The sequence below is a fragment of the Pantherophis guttatus genome, chromosome 3, assembly GCF_059756535.1.
Source record: "Pantherophis guttatus breed Tessera chromosome 3, ASM5975653v1, whole genome shotgun sequence".
Lineage (NCBI taxonomy): Eukaryota > Metazoa > Chordata > Lepidosauria > Squamata > Colubridae > Pantherophis > Pantherophis guttatus.
The window spans coordinates 109296256-109314309 of NC_142065.1; the positions used below are offsets into that span (position 1 = coordinate 109296256).

General features: G+C 38.0%; 1 protein-coding gene across 5 annotated transcripts in view; it reads left to right on the forward strand.

Moving 5' to 3' along the window:
- Positions 1 to 18054, forward strand: part of RXRG (retinoid X receptor gamma) — a 55808-nt gene that overhangs the window by 13208 nt on the left and 24546 nt on the right. For 3 of the 5 annotated variants that reach the window (XM_034409864.3, XM_034409865.3, XM_087891147.1), the window contains exons 3-7: positions 10794 to 10938; positions 11458 to 11637; positions 14131 to 14300; positions 15997 to 16047; positions 16703 to 16832. In XM_034409864.3, the coding sequence (XP_034265755.1) occupies positions 10794 to 10938; positions 11458 to 11637; positions 14131 to 14300; positions 15997 to 16047; positions 16703 to 16832 (676 nt within the window). The remainder of the gene's footprint in view (positions 1 to 10793; positions 10939 to 11457; positions 11638 to 14130; positions 14301 to 15996; positions 16048 to 16702; positions 16833 to 18054) is intronic. The other 2 variants (XM_034409866.3, XM_087891148.1) reach the window with 1 other exon arrangement.

Consider the following 18054-nt stretch of genomic DNA (forward strand, 5'->3'; position numbering starts at 1 on the left):
AAAAAATATTAGAAAACACAAGACTAGGGATTCTTTATACCTCACTATCAGACCAAAAAAAAAGGGGCATTGCGGTTTACATCAAGAAACATTTAAAAACAAAACAGATTTACGCAGATGATGAGAGAAGAATTCTAATGATTGAAATACAAACAGAATCCAAAACGATATTACTGATCTCGATCTATGCACCAAATGAAAGCCAATGGTCCTTTTATAAAAATGTACACAAAAAAGTTAAAGACTTGGACTATGAAAACATCTGCCTTGTAGGTGATTTCAATGCAATCTCAGACATTGGAAAAGACTACAAGAGCATCAAGAAAAATAAAACCAGGAAAAAAACCTTGCCAGATACTTTTATGGAAATGGAACAAGAGCTATGCCTATGAGATGCATGGAGAGAAATAAATAAGGGAAAACATCAATATACATTCTATTCTAATCCACATTTATCCTGGTCCAGGATAGATATGGCCTGGATGACAACAGACCTTAGAAAAGATTTGGAAGAAATAGAAATATCAACAAACATATGGGCAGACCATAACCGCAAAAAATAATTTGGAAAGGATACCGGAAAAAAAAGAGATGGATGATGAATGTCGAAATCCTAAAAGAGAAAGACTATACACAAATGATAGAAAAAGAAATGAAAATTTTCTTTGAGATTAATTGTAAAGAACAAACCTCTCTCCAAAATCTGTGGGATACGGCAAAGGCTTACATAAGAGGTCTTATAATAGCATACCTGGCGAAGAAAAATAAAGATAAACAGCAGAAAAGAGACAAACTGTTTAAAGAACTTAAGGAACATGAACACAAATTACAAAATGAACCACAAAACAAAAAAGTCAGGGAAAAATTAGGTCTGATAAAACATGAAATAAATTTGATTACATAAATTGAAATAGCTAGGAAAATTAAATTAGTGAAACAAAACTATTTTGAACATGCTAACAAAACAGGCTGATGGTTGGCATATAAACTAAAGAAAGAAAAGGAAAAACAGACCATACATCAATTACAAGACAATACTGGAGAGATACAATACAGGAATAAGGATAAGAAAAACATAGCAAGAGCATTTTTCCAAAAACTATATGCACAGGAAGAATCTCCAGAAGAAAATATTAGACAATACTTAAGAGAAGCTGAGATTAAAGAACTAACAGAGACACATAGATACCTATTGGATAGACCAATTACAATGATAGAACTGAATGAGGCGAGGAAAAAACAGAAAATAAATAAAGCTCCGGGACCGGACGGAATACCAGCAGAGTTGTATAAGAATTGCCAGCACTCAATAGATGGAATTATGCTTGAAGTATTTAATGACGCAATGATGGAAGCCCAAATTCCAAGCTCCTGGACGGAGGCTATCATTACGCTAATACCCAAAGAAGATGCAGATCATACACATATTCAAAATTATAGACTGATATCTTTGCTGAATGTGGACTACAAACTATTTACAACAATTATCACAGAAAGAATTAAGAAAATAATTAAAGATTATATACACCCGGACCAAAATGGCTTTATCCCAAGAGACAGCTAAAAAACAATATGAGGCTAATAATTGATGTACTAGAATATTATGAATCGAATGTAGATAAACAAGCGGCCTTAATTTTTCTAGATGCCCAAAAGGCATTTGACAATCTTAACTGGAAATTTCTTACTTTACAATTGCAAGCCATGAAATTTGGAGATAAATTTATAAGTATGATAAAAAGAATATACTCTTGCCAGACAGCGAAAGTAACAATCAATGGTGACCTAACAGAACAATTCTCAATATCAAAAGGGGTGAGGCAGGGATGTCCCCTGTCCCCCCTATTATTTATATTAGCCCTGGAAACCCTCCTAAAAGAAGTTAGAAGAGACAACGAAATAAAAGGCTTAAAGATCAAACACGAAGAGTATAAACTCCAAGCCTTCGCTGATGATATTGTATTTATCACAGAACTTCCAATAACAACTGGTACCAAATTACTAGACAAGATAGAGAAATACGGGAGAGTAGCTGGGCTCAAAATTAACCAGCAGAAAACAAAAATATTGACCAAGAACCTCACTAATCAACAAGAAAAACAATTAGAAGAGAAATTAGGCATACAAATGACAAAAAGAGTAAAATACTTAGGGATATGGCTGACCAATAAAAGTTCATCAATCAGAGAAGATAATTACGATAAATTAACAAAACAAATTAAGAAAGATCTAGAAATTTGGAAAAAGTTACAGCTATCTCTTTTGGGAAGGATCGCCTCTATCAAAATGAATGTGTTGCCCCGAATATTATTCCTGTTCCAAGTGATCCCAATAAAACCGGGAAAGAACTTCTTTAAAGATTTTAATAAACTGATTACAGACTATATATGGCAAGGCAAGAAGGCAAGAATTAAACTAAAGCACCTACAAGACTCAAGAGAGAGGGGAGGTTTGACACTGCCTGACTGGGAAATATATTATAAAGCATCAGCATTAATTTGGATCAAGGAGTGGATGGAGCTCAAAAACCATAGATTGCTAAATTTGGAAGGATTTGATCTTCAACGAGGATGGCATGCCTTCCTATGGGAGGGCACAGATAAAAGGCATGAATATTTTCAGAGACATACAATCAGACATGCACTATACCAAACATGGCAAAGTATTAAAAAGATACACTACAACAAAATCCCGGAGTGGTTGTCAACGATGGAAGCCCAGATCTATCCAAACGCTATGGATTATAATAAAACAAAGACCTATAAGGATCTGTTAAACAATCGAGGGGAACTGAAAACGAGGCAAGAACTAAAAGAGATGAGTACAGACATTGACTGGTGGCCATATGCACAAATAAAATCAAGATATAACAAAGATTCGGCTCAATTTAAATTCCCAAAAGGCCAAACCGATTTAGACAAAATTTTGCAAGGGACACAAGATAAATTGATTACAAAAATTTACAATTATTTACGAGGATACAAATTAGAAGAGGAGGTAGTAAAAGAAAATATGATAATGTGGGCAAAAAATTTCGGTTATAGTATTCAATTAGATCAATGGGAAAAACTATGGAGAATAAACCATAAATTGACAATGTCTGTACCGTATAAAGAAAACCTGTATAAAATGTTTTATAGGTGGCACTTGCCACCAGCCAGATTAGCAAGAATGTTCCCCGGCACCCCATCAACATGTTGGAAATGCAATCACCAAAAAGGCACCTATTATCATATGTGGTGGACCTGCCCAATGGCGAAACAATATTTGCAAAGGATTAAAATACAAATAGAGGAAATAATACACCAAAAAATAGAGTTAAGACCAGAAACCTTCCTACTAGGCATACTAAATGGACATTATGAAAAAGAAACAGCATATTTAATTATACATATCTTAACAGCAGCACGAATAATATACGTGCAACATTGGAAGAGTAGCGATATACCAACACCAGATAAAGTAATCAACAAAACTATGGAATGTGCAGAGCTAGATAGACTCACCAAGGAATTACAAAACAGGGAAGAGCATGATTATTACTTAGTATGGGAAAAGTGGTATAGTTGGTTGAAAGAAAGGAAAGAGATGAAGTAATAGGAAGTAAATAAAGTGACCAAATAGATAGTATAAGTCGAAACAAAGGATAGATATAGGTCAATAAAGATTTATAGTGGACAGCAAGAAGGGAATGACCAAAGAAGGAAGAGTCAAATACAAATAGAAATGTATATTACAGTTGCGATAAACTGGACATGTATAGAAATTGATGTTTACATGTTTTTATGTTTTGTACGTTTCACTGTCTTGTTTAGTTTGTTTTTATAAATAAAAAATTATTATTTTTTTAAAAAAAGAAGAAGCTAGACTGAAGGAATATTGATAACATTTCTTCCTTCTGGGAAAGTGCAGTATTTAGTAGCACTTCCTAATCACTGTTGGTCTGTTCTGTGCTTAATGAACTCTGAATTGATTAATGGATTAATTAGTGCATGGAGGATATTTCATTAAGACTATACAGTTTTTCCATCTGTATACATTAATAGGATAAAGTTAATTTATTACTCAATCTTGCATCTGGACAAAAAGTGCAAGCTTTGAAATTTGAAAAAAGTGGTCTTCAAACTACTTTCCATAGAATGGTGGTTTTTTTGAAATCTATTAAAATTAAATTGAATTAATTCAATTTGGCCAAGTATGATTTGACACATAAGGAATTTGTCCCTGGTACAGAAGTACTCAGTGTGCATGCAAAGCAAAGCAAAGCAAAGCAAAGCAAAGCAAAGCAAAGCAAAGCAAAGCAAAGCAAAGCAAAGCAAAGCAAAGCAAAGCAAAGCAAAGCAAAGCAAAGCAAAGCAAAGCAAAGCAAAGCAAACAAACAATTCCTCAGTGGGGCACTACCTTGACATGGTTGTGGGGCTTGTGTGCTCTGAGGAAGATGAGAGGTATGCCAGAGTTTCGACCATACCGGGCAGGTCTCATCAGAGAAGTCAAACAAAGACTGTCTCTCCCATAAAAAATATAGTGAGACGTAAATTTCAGAAAGCCATACCGGCTCAGATGTCACCGCTAGAAGTTGGAGTTCCTGGATACAATATCTGGTGAAAAATGAGCTACAGGACCCAGGACTGTTGGCTGAGCAATCAGGGCCAGCAGCTGTAGAACTACTGGAAGAAAAAATGTTTACCTATTGCAATGGTACAGTGATTGAAAACAAAGAAATAATGATCTGTTATTACAGATCAAGTCCAACAACAAGAGAATATTTGAAACAAATGCATCAATTCTGGAAAGAACAACATCCAGAATCAGAAATAGCAGAACAGAGGTCAGAAGATCAAGGTTGATTTATAATACAAAATAAAGTATTCACAGAAACAGAATTGGAAGAACTGCAAAGGTTCACCCAGGGCAAAGAAATTAAAGCCTTGTCAGAAGTAACTCAGAATGTAGAGGCAAACCAGGGGAGTTGGTAGTAGAGGAATCCAGCAGACATATACAATTGTTTTCATTTGGAAACCAGGCACCCACTCCTCTGCCTTAGGAAGTAAAGAAGTAAAAAAACTGAAACAAAGATTAACTGAACATCTGGAACAGCACAAAAACATCAGAATAAGGCTGCCTGCATTGAAGCTTGTTCTAAAGAAACAGCTAGCACAAGCGTTAAAATATGCAAATACTGCAATATCAAGTCTAAGCACCAACTCACTGTATGAAACAAACCAACTAATGTACAGCAAAGCTGCAGTTGTAACTGAATACCTTGGATGCAAAATCAAAGAGAAGGAAAAAAAGCACCTCAAAAATGGAAGATTAGACTGGAAAATAAGATCAGTAAATTGAGATCAGATGCAAGCAAGCTAGAACAGATGAAAGAAAAGAAGCTGAAGAACAAGAATACCAAAGAATACCTAATCAAGAAATACTTCTTAGAAACAAGGAAGATTAAGAAAGCACTAGAAATAATAAAACAGCAAATAACAGCTATAGCCAAAAAGTTTAGCAGATACGAAACTTGTTAAGTTGGGCAATTGAGGAGGCAGAAGCAAGGCAGTGCGTGACAACAGCTCTTTTATTCAGTGTGAGACTTCAGCAAAAACTACAGTAAGACAGCTCCCTTTATATACTTTGCTGGGCCGGGAGCTGACCAATCACAATTGACCCATTGTCTTTCAAATCTCCCACCAAAACCCCATACTTTACAAAACTTGAACTGCAAATTATAGGCAGAACCTCCAATTTCAATCCAATCAGAAACATTTCTACCAATCCATCAATGGAGAAACTGTGGTGAATCAGTCAGAACCTGACAAGGAAGAAAAGTGCAGTTCTGGGCACAGATATGGGATAACTCAAAGAAATACAACAAGGATGCAGAGGTGGATAAGAATAAAAAAGAAGTTGAAATGAAAGAACTAGTAATAACAGCAGAAATGGTACAGAAAAGAGCAAGAAAGATCAAGAATTGGTCAGCATCAGGTGAAGATAAACTGCATGCTTTTTGGTTGAAACATCTAACTGGTCTATATTCACTCATTGCCAAGCAGTGTAACAACATACTACAATGAGGTGAAATTGAAGAATGGCTAACATCTGGCAGTCCCTACCTGATAAGGAAAGATCCAGCAAAAGGGGCAGCACCAGGCAACTACAGGCCAATTACCTGTTTACCAACAACTTTCAAATTGTTAACTGGTTTGATAGCTGATGCAGTCCAATAGCATCTAGTTGAAAACAATCTCTTTCCACTTGAGCATAAAGGAAACTGCCCCAATAGCAGAGGAATAAAAGATCAACTCCTAATTGACAAAATGATTTTGGAAAATTGCAAGAGAAGGAAGACTAACCTGAATGTAGCACGGATTGACTACAAAAAGGCATTAAATTCTCTGCCACATGACTGGATAATCAAGTGCCTAGAAATAACAGGAATCAGTAGAAACATCAGAAGATTTGTGCAAAGATCGATGGCAGTTGCAGGTCAATGAAGAGAGCCTGGGAGAGGTTAATATCAAGAGAGGAATATTTCAAGGAGATTCACTATCACCACTACTATTTGTCATTGCACTGTTGCACTGTTTCCTATGTCAACAATAATGAATAACTCAGTTATGGCTATAAAATATCAGACATCTGCTAGACTATGCCACCTCCTTTACCTGGACATTCTGAAGCTGTATAGAAAACTTCATCTGAAATAGAATTGCTGTTCAACACTGTCCATGTATATAGCCAAGATATTGCAATAGAGTTTGGATTGGACAAATGTGCCACACTCACTATCAAACAAGGAAAAGCAGTGAAAACTGAAGGAATCAAGATGCCCTACGAAAATAACATTAAGAGTCTGGATGAAGATGATTATTACAAGTACCTGGGTATCCTTCAAGCTGATAACATCAAGAACACTGAAGTCAAGAAAAAAATTAGAGATGAATACATCAAGAGAGAGAAGAAGATCTTAAAGTCCAAACTCAGTGGATACCATCAAGGCAATCAACTCCTAGACAATTCCGGTCATTAGATATACAGCTGGAATAGTGGACTGGACTCAAGCAGAACTAAAAGCAATGGATAGGAAGACCAGAAAAATAATGACAATGAATCATGTCCTTCATCCTTGCAGCAACATTGACAGACTCTACTTACCAAGGTAAATAGAAAAAGGGACTTTGGAAGAATATCTGAAGGACAATGAAGAAGATGCACTGAAGGTTAGTATGCCAGGAAGATTTATTGATACTGGAGAGACCAAATTGGCCTACAAGAAAGACCAAATAAAGAATAGAATGAAGGCATGGGAAAACAAAGCACTATATGGCCAGTACATTAAAAAGAAAGCAGGGAAAGCACATAAAACCTGGCAATGGCTAAGAGCAGGAAAGTTAACGAAAGAGACTGAGGGACTAATCCTGGTGACACAAGACCAAGCCTTAAGGACAAATGCATACAAAGCCAGAATTGAGAAGACAGCAAGTGCCATCTATGCTGAAGAAACAATGGACAACCTGGTAAACTGCTTCAAGGTTGCCCAGACTGACTACAAGCAGCAGCATGACGAAGTAGCAACAATGGTGCATTGGAAGATTTGCAAGAAATATCATTTGCCTGCAAGCAAGAACTGGTGGGACTATAAAATAGAGAAAGTAATAGAAAATGAAGAAGTTAAATTGCTCTGGGACTTCAAACAAACAGGCACCTGCCACATAACACCCCAGACTTAACAATTGTCAATAAGAAAAACAAAAAAGACAGGATAGTGGATGTGGCAGTGCTTGGAGATAGCAGAATAAAAGAGGAAGAACTAGAGAAGATAACAAGCAAGGGTAGTACCAATAGTAATAGGAACCTTGGGTGCAATCCCAAAACAACTGGAGCACCACATGAACACCATCGGCATTGACAAATTCACCATCAGTCAATTGCAGAAGGCAGCTTTACTGGGAACAGCTTCCATCCTGTGACAATATCTGTAACACCATCAAACATCCAGATCTGCCTATCCCAGGTCCTTGATTAAGGACTCGATAGGTAGACAAAAATGCTAAACCCAGTCTGAACATCTGGCTGACTATGCGATGATTAATAATAAAATAAAATAAAATAAAATAAAAAATAAATAAATAAATAAATAAAAATAAAAAAAACAATCAACTGGACTGTGGCTGAACTGGAAAACCTGGACTGGAAAACACGTAAACTTTTGAACATGTACCACACTTTACATCCACGAAGTGACAGAGACAGGTTGTACCTGCCAAGAAGAATAGGGGACAGAGAGCTATTGCAAATCCATCAAACTGTAGAAGAAGAAAAACGAAGTTTGAATGATTATGTGAACCAAAGCACAGAAAGATTGCTGCAGGCTGTGAAAATGGAGAACATTATAAAAACAACAGAAACAAAGGCAGAATATAAGGAAAAATAGTTGGATGACAGATTAAATGAATGGAAAACCAAAGCTCTGCATGGACAGCACTTGAAAAACATTGAAGAAAAATGTGATAACAACTTGACATGGGCATGGTTTAAGAGAGGAACCATCAGGAAAGAAACGGAAGGTTTAATACTTGCTGCTCAAGAATAAACACTACAAACTAATGCCATGAAAGTGAAGATACAAAAATCCACTGACAATCCAAACTGCCAACTTTGCAACGACAAAGTTGAAACTGTTTCACACTTAATATGTGAATGCAGCAAAATCACGTAAACTGATTATAAAGCTAGACATGATCGAGTTGCTAAATTAGTCCACTGGTCATTATGTAAACAATATGACATACCTGTACCTGAAAAGTAATGGGAGCACAAAGTGGAAAAAGTTATTGAAAATGAGACAGTGAAGATCTTGTGGGACTTTCAAATACAGACGGATCATCATTTGGAATATAACATGCTAGATATCACGGTTGTTGAGGGCCGAAGCGTACAATTTTTATTGATATCATTGTACGAGGAGATGCCAGAGTCAAAGAAAAAGAACTGGAAAAAATCACGAAATATCATGACCTGGCCATCAAAGCTATGTAATTATGAATGTAACATGTAACAGTGATACCCATTATCATCAGGGCACTTGGTACCACGTCAAAGAATTTTATAAAATGCATCAAAAAATTGCACCTTCCTGCAATAACACCAGCGGAACTGCAAGAAGCTGCGCTACTTGGAACATCATACATGTTAAGAAGATACTTGGTTGATATCTAGGATGCTGGCAGCAACCTGTATCAACCATCAGCGCCAGTCAGTGATATTTGTGATACATTTTTAAATGTTCAGTTGACTGAGTTTCATATTTAATGAATAAAAGAGACAACAACAACAAAAATACCAAGAAAGGGGAGGAGTAAAGAAGATAATAAGGATAAATAATATTAGTACAGCCATACTACATAGGTAAATACACATAGGCATTAGACAGCACTGTAAGAATTAGATGTTCAGCAGAATGATGACACCGGAAAAAACTGTCCCTGTGTCTAACTGTTTCGGCATGCAATGCACTATTTTGCTGTCCTGACAGGTGGAATTGAAACAGTTTATGTCCAGGATGTGAGGGGTCTGCAGACATCTTCCCAGCCCTCCTTCTGACCCATGCAATATACAGGTCTTCTATGGAAGGCTGGTTGTGATTGCTTTTTCTGCAGTCTAAACTATCCTTTGGAGTCTGTACCTGTCCTGTTTGGTTGCTATACCAAATGAGATAGTTATAAAAGTACAAATGACAGATTCAGTAATTCCTCTGTAGAACTGTATCAACAGCTCCTGGGGAGTCTGAACTTCCTGAGTTGATGCAGGAAAAACATTCTTTGCTGTGCCGTTTTAATGATGGTTTGTTTTTTTTTAATTTGATTTATATGTTGCCCTTCTCTGGAGACTCAGGGCAGCTTACAATGCGTTAAGCAATTTTAATGTCAAGGTTTTAATGTCAGGTGTCTCTTTCAAGTCCTGGGAGATTATAGAACCCAAAAATTTGAAGGACTCTATTGATACTGTCCTGCCTAATATGGTAAGAGATGATAGAATAGAAGAGCTCCTCCTAAAATCCACTCTCATCTTTACAGTTTTAAACATGTTCCAGATTGTTACAGCTGTATCACAGGGCTCTTCAACCTCCCTTCTTATAGGCAATTTCATCACCATCTTGAATGAGGCCAATGACTGTTGTATCATCAGCAAACTTCAGTACTTTAACAGAGTTCCCTTGTGGTGCAGATATATATAGAGAAGAGCAATAAAGAGAGCACACAGCCCTAAGAAGCACCTGTACTAATTGCCCTGGTACTAGATGTTTTTTTCTCTTGCTTCACCTGTTGTAAAAAAAGTGGAAACAAGATTTCTGGGACAAATAAAAACTCTCTGGTCTTATTCATGTTTATTTGTCTGGACTTTTAGAATATATATCATGTCATATCAGTATTACTAAAAGAACCAAGCACACATGCACCCTCGTGTTCTATTATCACACAGATACATTTAGGGTTTATATCAATCAGCAAATAAAGTACGTAAAATACTTCTTTTTCTTCTTTTGCCCTGTCCAACCCCTTTCAATCCCACATTGTTCTTTGAATTGCCAGGTTATGGTGGTTATTTTCTAAATTTATGTTAACAAATACTTTGTGAATGAAGTCTGCTTGATCACCGAAAGTATGATGCTCACATGTTCAGCTCCCATATGGAAATGCCAACAGGAGGCTGATCCTTAATATTGGATCACAGATGGAACATCAATCTGAGGTTGTGTAACCCATTTTGCTCCCCCCCTCCATATGCTCCCATTTTAGTCCAGTATCATGAACAGCGCTGGAACCTCTGACGATACCAAGCCTTTGCCAAATTTCCAACGGATGGGAGCGATGAATTATTCATCCCCAAGTCCAGGATCCCTCACAAAGCATGTCTGCGCAATTTGTGGAGACAGATCGTCAGGTACCCACAGCTTGCATGTTAAGGGGACTGTCTGGGAAGTATTAAATAACTATTACAATATAATATTGCCTCAGGATTCTTTCCTCTTAGTTGGTCGTGCAGAAAGTATCTCTTGTGTTTCTTCATTCAGGGCAAAATCATTTTTAATGTATAGCTTTTGAGAACATTGGACTATTGTTTTATTTGAGGCCAAATTTCCAGCTTTTATGACCTGATGAGGGGGGTTAGCACTCTTGTAGTGCTAAAACATCCATGCCTCATATAATTACACCCCTTTCCCTGGTTGGCTGCTATTCTGATCACATCTGAGTTCTTCACAGTATTCTGTATCACAGTCTGGTCTGTTTCCTATACAGTTTTCTTAGTCCTCTCAGGCATATTGAGTGGTTCTGTATTTAACCATTTCTGAAACAAAATGCTCTGATAATTTGAATGCCCCAACTCAAAAGTGCAGAAAACATTTAAACTTGCTCATATATCCCAAATGGAATGTGCTGATGTGTATTGCTGTATTGCTAGGGAAGCACTATGGGGTGTACAGTTGTGAAGGCTGCAAAGGATTCTTTAAGCGGACAGTAAGAAAGGATCTTGTCTACACATGTCGAGATAATAAAGACTGTCTGATCGACAAGCGTCAGCGAAACCGTTGCCAGTATTGCCGTTATCAGAAATGTCTAGCAACAGGCATGAAAAGAGAAGGTATGTTGCTAAGATATACACATTCATACACATATGTGAACATATTATATACTAAGTATATACTTATACTCAGTGGTGGGATTCAGCCAGTTCGCACCACTTCGGGAGAACCGGTTGTTAACTTTCTAAGCAGTTTGGCACACTGGTTGTTGGAAGAAATCATTAGGGCAGAGAACTGGTTGTTAAATTGCCTGAATCCCACCACTGCTTATACTTAAGTATATACTATACTAAGATGTGCATACACAAACCATCCTTAATTACATCAGAAGAAACTCTCATAGCCCCATTGTTTTTGTTCTTCATCTGGAATAGATGAATCAATTCTTCATCAGCTGAAAGTCAGGCCACTGCTATGCAGTTTATTCTATATGTTTGATAATCTGCCACTTTGAAGGATATAGGAAATGTGTTCTGAAGTGCCACTGTGGCAGTCACAGAAAATGAAAGAAAACAAGATGCAATTCATAAATTAAAACTCTATCCAAGCAGGGCACTAGCTATAGAGATATTTGCCAAGTATTAAATTGATGTGGTTTTTTCCCCTAAACTGTCATTTTCCACAAGGAGGGAGGGAGGGAGGGAGAGGGCTATAGTTGTATAGTACAGGCCACTTAACCCAGCAGAGGAAGTAGATGAATGTTTTGCTGATCAGTTAAATAAGGTGTGCAGAAAACATACCTCTGTAGGGGGACTCTAATTATCCTGACATCAACTAGGAGACACCCTGCAGCAAGCGGAGCCGATTTCAAAATACTAAGAAGGAGATTAAGAAGAATTCCATGGGTAGAAATCCTAAACAGAAAAGCAATATCTCGCCAGAATTCTACAACTGCTGGGAATAATGATGGCTCACAAACCAACATCAACACTCCAACAAGAGCTGTAGAGAAGACTGAAGGAAGAGAACAGCAATGTAACCTGCAAGATCAAATGCAACAACTGTGACCATCTATGTTGGGCAAAGAGGATGACAACTAAAAACAAGAATCCATGAGCACTGACTAGCAGCCAACCAGCATGACCACAAATCCCTGATCTTGATCCACAGTGACACCAAGCAACATCAGTTCGACTGGGATGGAACAAAACTCATTGGCCATGCCACCACATGGCATGTACACAAATGGTTGAAGCCTGGTATTCAACGAATAGGTCACTCAACAAACATATCGATCTGAAACCAGCCTACAAGCCCAAAAGGAGCCAGATTAATTGGACAACTAACCTATGACAGCACCAACCACCTCCTCATTTGGTGACCTTCACAGGATGTGACCATCCAGCCATGTGACCAACCAACCATGTCTCCACTCAGGATAGATAAAAATGAACAATAATTGAGATAAGACTCTTCAACCAAAGTTCCGCTGAAGATGTTGTCTAGTCTGGCAACGAAATGTTTGGAAGCCAAACAGCAAGCTCGAAGAACAAACCACTTCCAACAAAAAGGAAAGTATTAAAAAAATGGAAAAAGATGCTCATAACTAGAACAGAACTAGAATATAACCTACTTTGTAAGTTAGAAAAATGAGATATAGATAGCATCGCCATTAGATAAATTTGTAACTGGCTAACAAACCATACTCAATGTGTAGCCCTCAACAGAACTACACCTACATGGAGGGAAGGATGCAGTAGAATATCTCAACATTCTGTCCTTGGCCCAATACTCTACAACATCTTCATGTCAACCATCTGATTAACAGACCTAATAAAAGCAGGCATCTTCAGGAACTTTAAAATCCCAAAAGCAAAACTTTATTGAGTACATTATTTTGGCACTGAAGAAAGCAAAACCAACTCTAAATTTTCCCACACAACCCTGCAGAGTTAAAATGAGTTTCATCCCCTCCTCCCATGGAATGGGTCACATTGTCCAACTAGGAATCAGCCTTTTGTTTTGATAACAGTCCATGTCTTGGCTGACACCTGCAGAAGTGTCCTCGACTCTCACAGTTGAAGATTGTAGCCTCCACATTCCATCTCACCCTTCCCTCCTCCCAGTTCTTTGGCAAATTGAAAAGCAGTAATAGTCAGAAGAAGCTTAAGCGTTTTTCAGTCTTGACACTTCATAAATGACCTAGATGAGGGAATAGAAGGGGAACTCATCAAATTTGCAAATGACACCAAACTGAGGGGAATAGCTAAAACTTTAGAATCTACACTCAATATTCAGAAGAATCTTGACAGACTTGGATATTGGGGCCTAGCCAACAAAATACAATTCAGTGTTGAGAAAAGTAAGGTCCTGCATTTAGGCAGGAAAAATATTCCTCACAGTCATTGCTGAGGAAAGTCTTATTAGAATAACTGTCTTAACATAGAAAAAAATCTAAGGAAGAAGAAAAGCCTATTTTAAACTTAGACACCCTGCTGATGGGTGAGAGTCAGAGAAAATGTAAGGAAGTCACAGTATAATTATAGGATTACATTTCGGGACACAGAATGGAGAGTGACAAAATTCTTGTGGACTTTTCTTTGTGCACTAAGCGGTTCAAGAAGAGAGGCAGAGAAGCAGAGAGCGGAGTGAGAATGAAGTGGAATCTACAAGCAGCAATGGTGGGAGTCTTGAAGATATGCCTGTAGAAAGGATTCTAGAAGCTGAAATGGCAGTTGAACCAAAGTCTGAATCATATAGTGATGTGAGTGCAGAAACTTCGGTAGGTGCAATTCATTTCAGTGCTGTTCCTTAGGCTGTAAGTAACTGTGAGTAATGTGTATAACATTGAATATCCTGAATACAAACATATGACTTAATGCACGTTCAGAAAAATGACCTGTTTGGCAAGTGCACTATAGATTCATAATCTAAAATATTTTTTAACAACTGGTAATGATAGATATCTGGGGTCTTCTTATGACACATACAAGCAGAAACTTGAAAGTTAGGGCAACAGAATCTGTCCATTTTGGTTTCTCTTTGTCTAAGAAAGTACTAATCTGAAATTGTTTGTTCTAGCTCTTTTTCCAGACATGTACAAAGTGAACATATGTTGTTTGGATTTCCTCCTGATACACTGTATTTAGCTAAGTGTTAAATTACTAGAGTGTATTTACTTTAATTTTTTTTTTTGCTTTACTAACATTGCTTGGGTTGAATTCCCAATCTCAGGAATGTTCATATGCAATTGCAAATGTTTTCCTATATATTTATTTCCTGACTATTATTTTTATAAGTAGCTCAGAGACTTCATCCTCCTATTTTCCCACAAAAACAACCCTGTGAGGTGGGTTGGGCTTCCAACATGATAAAACCTTAACCTCTGCTCCTTCCCTCCCCTCACCAAAGCAAGAAAACAGAAGAAAAATAAGAGTTCAGCTTAATTCTAATCTGTTAGTGCCAAAGAATTTTGTGAGCAAGCACTGGCAAAAGGGAGTAGTTAAATTCACAGAGGTCATCACCTATCCTGCTCAATGGGAGAGTTCCTTGCTTGGAACCAAACTGTCTTGAGCTGATCTCCTAGGATGAAATAGAAGAAAGATGCCCAAAATTCACTGCCTGGGCTGCTGTTCCTACAAAGTGCAAGCCTGGCATTTGGGCAGTGTTTCAGATTCTTAAGATGCAGTTCTGCTTGATATGGGTATGACTATGGATTGGATCTGCTTCAGATCCTGCTCTGTATTTGGCTTTCCTGCAGGGTCTATGATAATTCACCACCAACTTGCCACAGCCAACTTGCCATGGCCATCTCACCGCAAGACAACTCGCTGCGGGACAAAAGTTACATTAATATCAAAGAAATGGTGGAATAGAATTATTTAAAAAAGGATGCAAAAGGAGGGACAGAATAAAATGTGAATGGCAAAAATTTAAATATTTTTTATTTATTTTAAATAATTACATAAAATTGTTACATTGTCCTGCAGCAAGTTGTCCTATGGCGAATTGGCTGTGGCGAGCTGTCCCGCAGCGAGTTGGCTGTGATGAGTTGGCCACAGCAAGTTGGCTGTGGCAAGTTGTCCCATTCCCTTTCTGCATTCCTAGTAGCCTAGCAGCAAAAGAAGAGTGAGAAGTTTAGGAACTAATGATAAATAGGCACCTCTGGCAAGAGGAGCATTCAAAAATCCTTGTAGCATCAGAATACACACACCTGATTTGTAATCTAATCCTTATATGATTAGTATGGAAATCCAGAAAAGCCATTGGCTAAATCCCTGAACAAGCACAATTCTCTCCCACAGTTAAATGGGGGATTTCTAATACTTTTGTTTTTGGAAAACTTCTGGAGTTAACAGCAACAGGGGGGAAATGTGCTCCAGGTTATCAGAGAGTTAAGTAGAACATCAGGTTTGCGCCACAGAAATCAGGATAATTCCTAGATGACATTAAATAATTATAGAATATTCCTTTTGCAGCCATATAGGGGTCTTAATGGAGTGTTACAGTCCATATGCAGTAGCTCAAAGGTAAGACTTTCAGAATTCAGGAAGCAAAATCTGGCACACCTAATTTACAGATACAGTAGGAAGTCAAACAGCGTGCAGTATTCTACTTTTATTTCTATTTATTCTATTTTCTATTCTATTTTAGATGCTTCTTACTCAATCCTTACAAGCTAGTTTCCTTGAAACTAGTTCTGCATTTTGAAAAGATCACCCTTATTTAAAGTTGCTCTCTCAATCCTTTTTAGTTTAAGCCATGAGAAACGCATCCATGATTCTTTTTGCTGTTCTGTTCCCTAATAAACAAACTACTATTTTAAACATACATTTTTGGTGCCAGGGTGTGTTTTATAATCTGCTTCAGATTCTGCTCTGTTGATTGGCCACCAGTTTCATGTCATAGTCTGACTTTTAGTCTTTTCAGTTGACAGAAAGGCAATTTTATTCTTTTTTTCTTCTTCTCTTTCCCTGGATGAGGAGATGGGGGAAAGGGGGCAGAAAATACCAATTGAAGACAAGAATTGCCCCATCACCCCAGACTGTCCTTGGGTAGATAGGCAAGATGGAAAGACTCTTACAATAGATTTAAAAGGGAGACTCTTGGTTTCTAAAATTAGGCTTATAAAAAATAGCCCAAACAAGGTGTTTTTGCTGGCTTATGTACTTGTTTCTCCCTTAGACCAATGATCCTGTCACCAATATTTGCCATGCAGCTGATAAACAACTCTTCACATTGGTTGAATGGGCCAAGCGGATTCCGCACTTCTCAGACCTGACATTAGAAGACCAAGTTATCCTCCTCCGAGCAGGTAATGACTTGTAGGCTTCTCTTTGCCATTGCTCTCCTTGAATGATCAACACAGCACCAGAAACTGGAAAACTTGCATTATGTAGCTGTAGGTTGTAGCTGATCAATTATCCACTTGCACATTATCTCGTAAAAAGAAAATATACTTTTTTCTAAATTTTGCAAGGCATTTTGTTCTCCCAGAAGATAAAGCATCTTCCCATTTTGGAAAAGAATGTGAACAGAATATAGCTAGAGACAAGGAATTGCTCAGCCCTTCAGAATTTGGGTAGCTATTCAGCTGCTTCACATTTTCATATGATCCAATCTTCCTACTTTCTCTATATCTAGTTTTCAGCTTAAATATTAGTACTTTTCAGCTGGTGGTCTGTAGAGATTCTCAGTCATTCAGGTCATGGTTTTCTGAATCTTATTTCATGCTGCATTCCTGAAATAAAGCCCAAGGTAGATGGTGGCTTTTCGAATTGTGAATGCAAACGAGCCTCAGAGATAGACAAGACAGAATGGTAGGATCTGTCCTGTCTCAAGGCTGAAAAGAAGTTCTTCATCTTGCCAGCCAGAGGGTAGTGGAACAGTTACTACCAGGATGGTTAAGAGTAATATTGTGAACCTCTAATCTAATCCTCTAAATCAGGGGTCCTCAAACTTTTTAAACAGTGGGCCAATTCATGGTCCCTCAGACTGTTGGGGAGGTGGACTGGCTGGGTGGGCGTGGCTAGGTCATGTGACTAGGTGGGTGTGGCCAATTTAGCAGTCCATTAAACAAATGCACACAAATTAAACTTGTTGAGTCAAAACTAGCGTTTTGAATGTTGATTGGAGCAGCCGCTAGCAACAAAAGTAGCGGGAGCCACCAGCTGTCGGATTGGCTACACAATTTGACAGCTTGCTATATAAGCCTCGCACTGAGGAGAATTGTTCGTTCGTTGTGCTGTTTTGGTTGTCAGTTACTGTTGTTGCCTCTCGTTTCTATAATAAACAGCTGTTAATGGGCGCCCGCTTCTGATGTGTTTAATCTGAATACACAACACTTGGCGACGAGGGTGGGATCTCTGTGAGGCGGCCCATTCAACACTCATTTTGTAACGAGTCGAAGTAATTGGAAACCTGAGAAGAAGAAGAGCATCCATAGAGCCATTCTGTGAGTACAATGGCTTTCGCGCTTCCCCCATTCACACAATTCGAGCCAGCCTCTGAGACATGGGACGAATACGTGGAGCGTT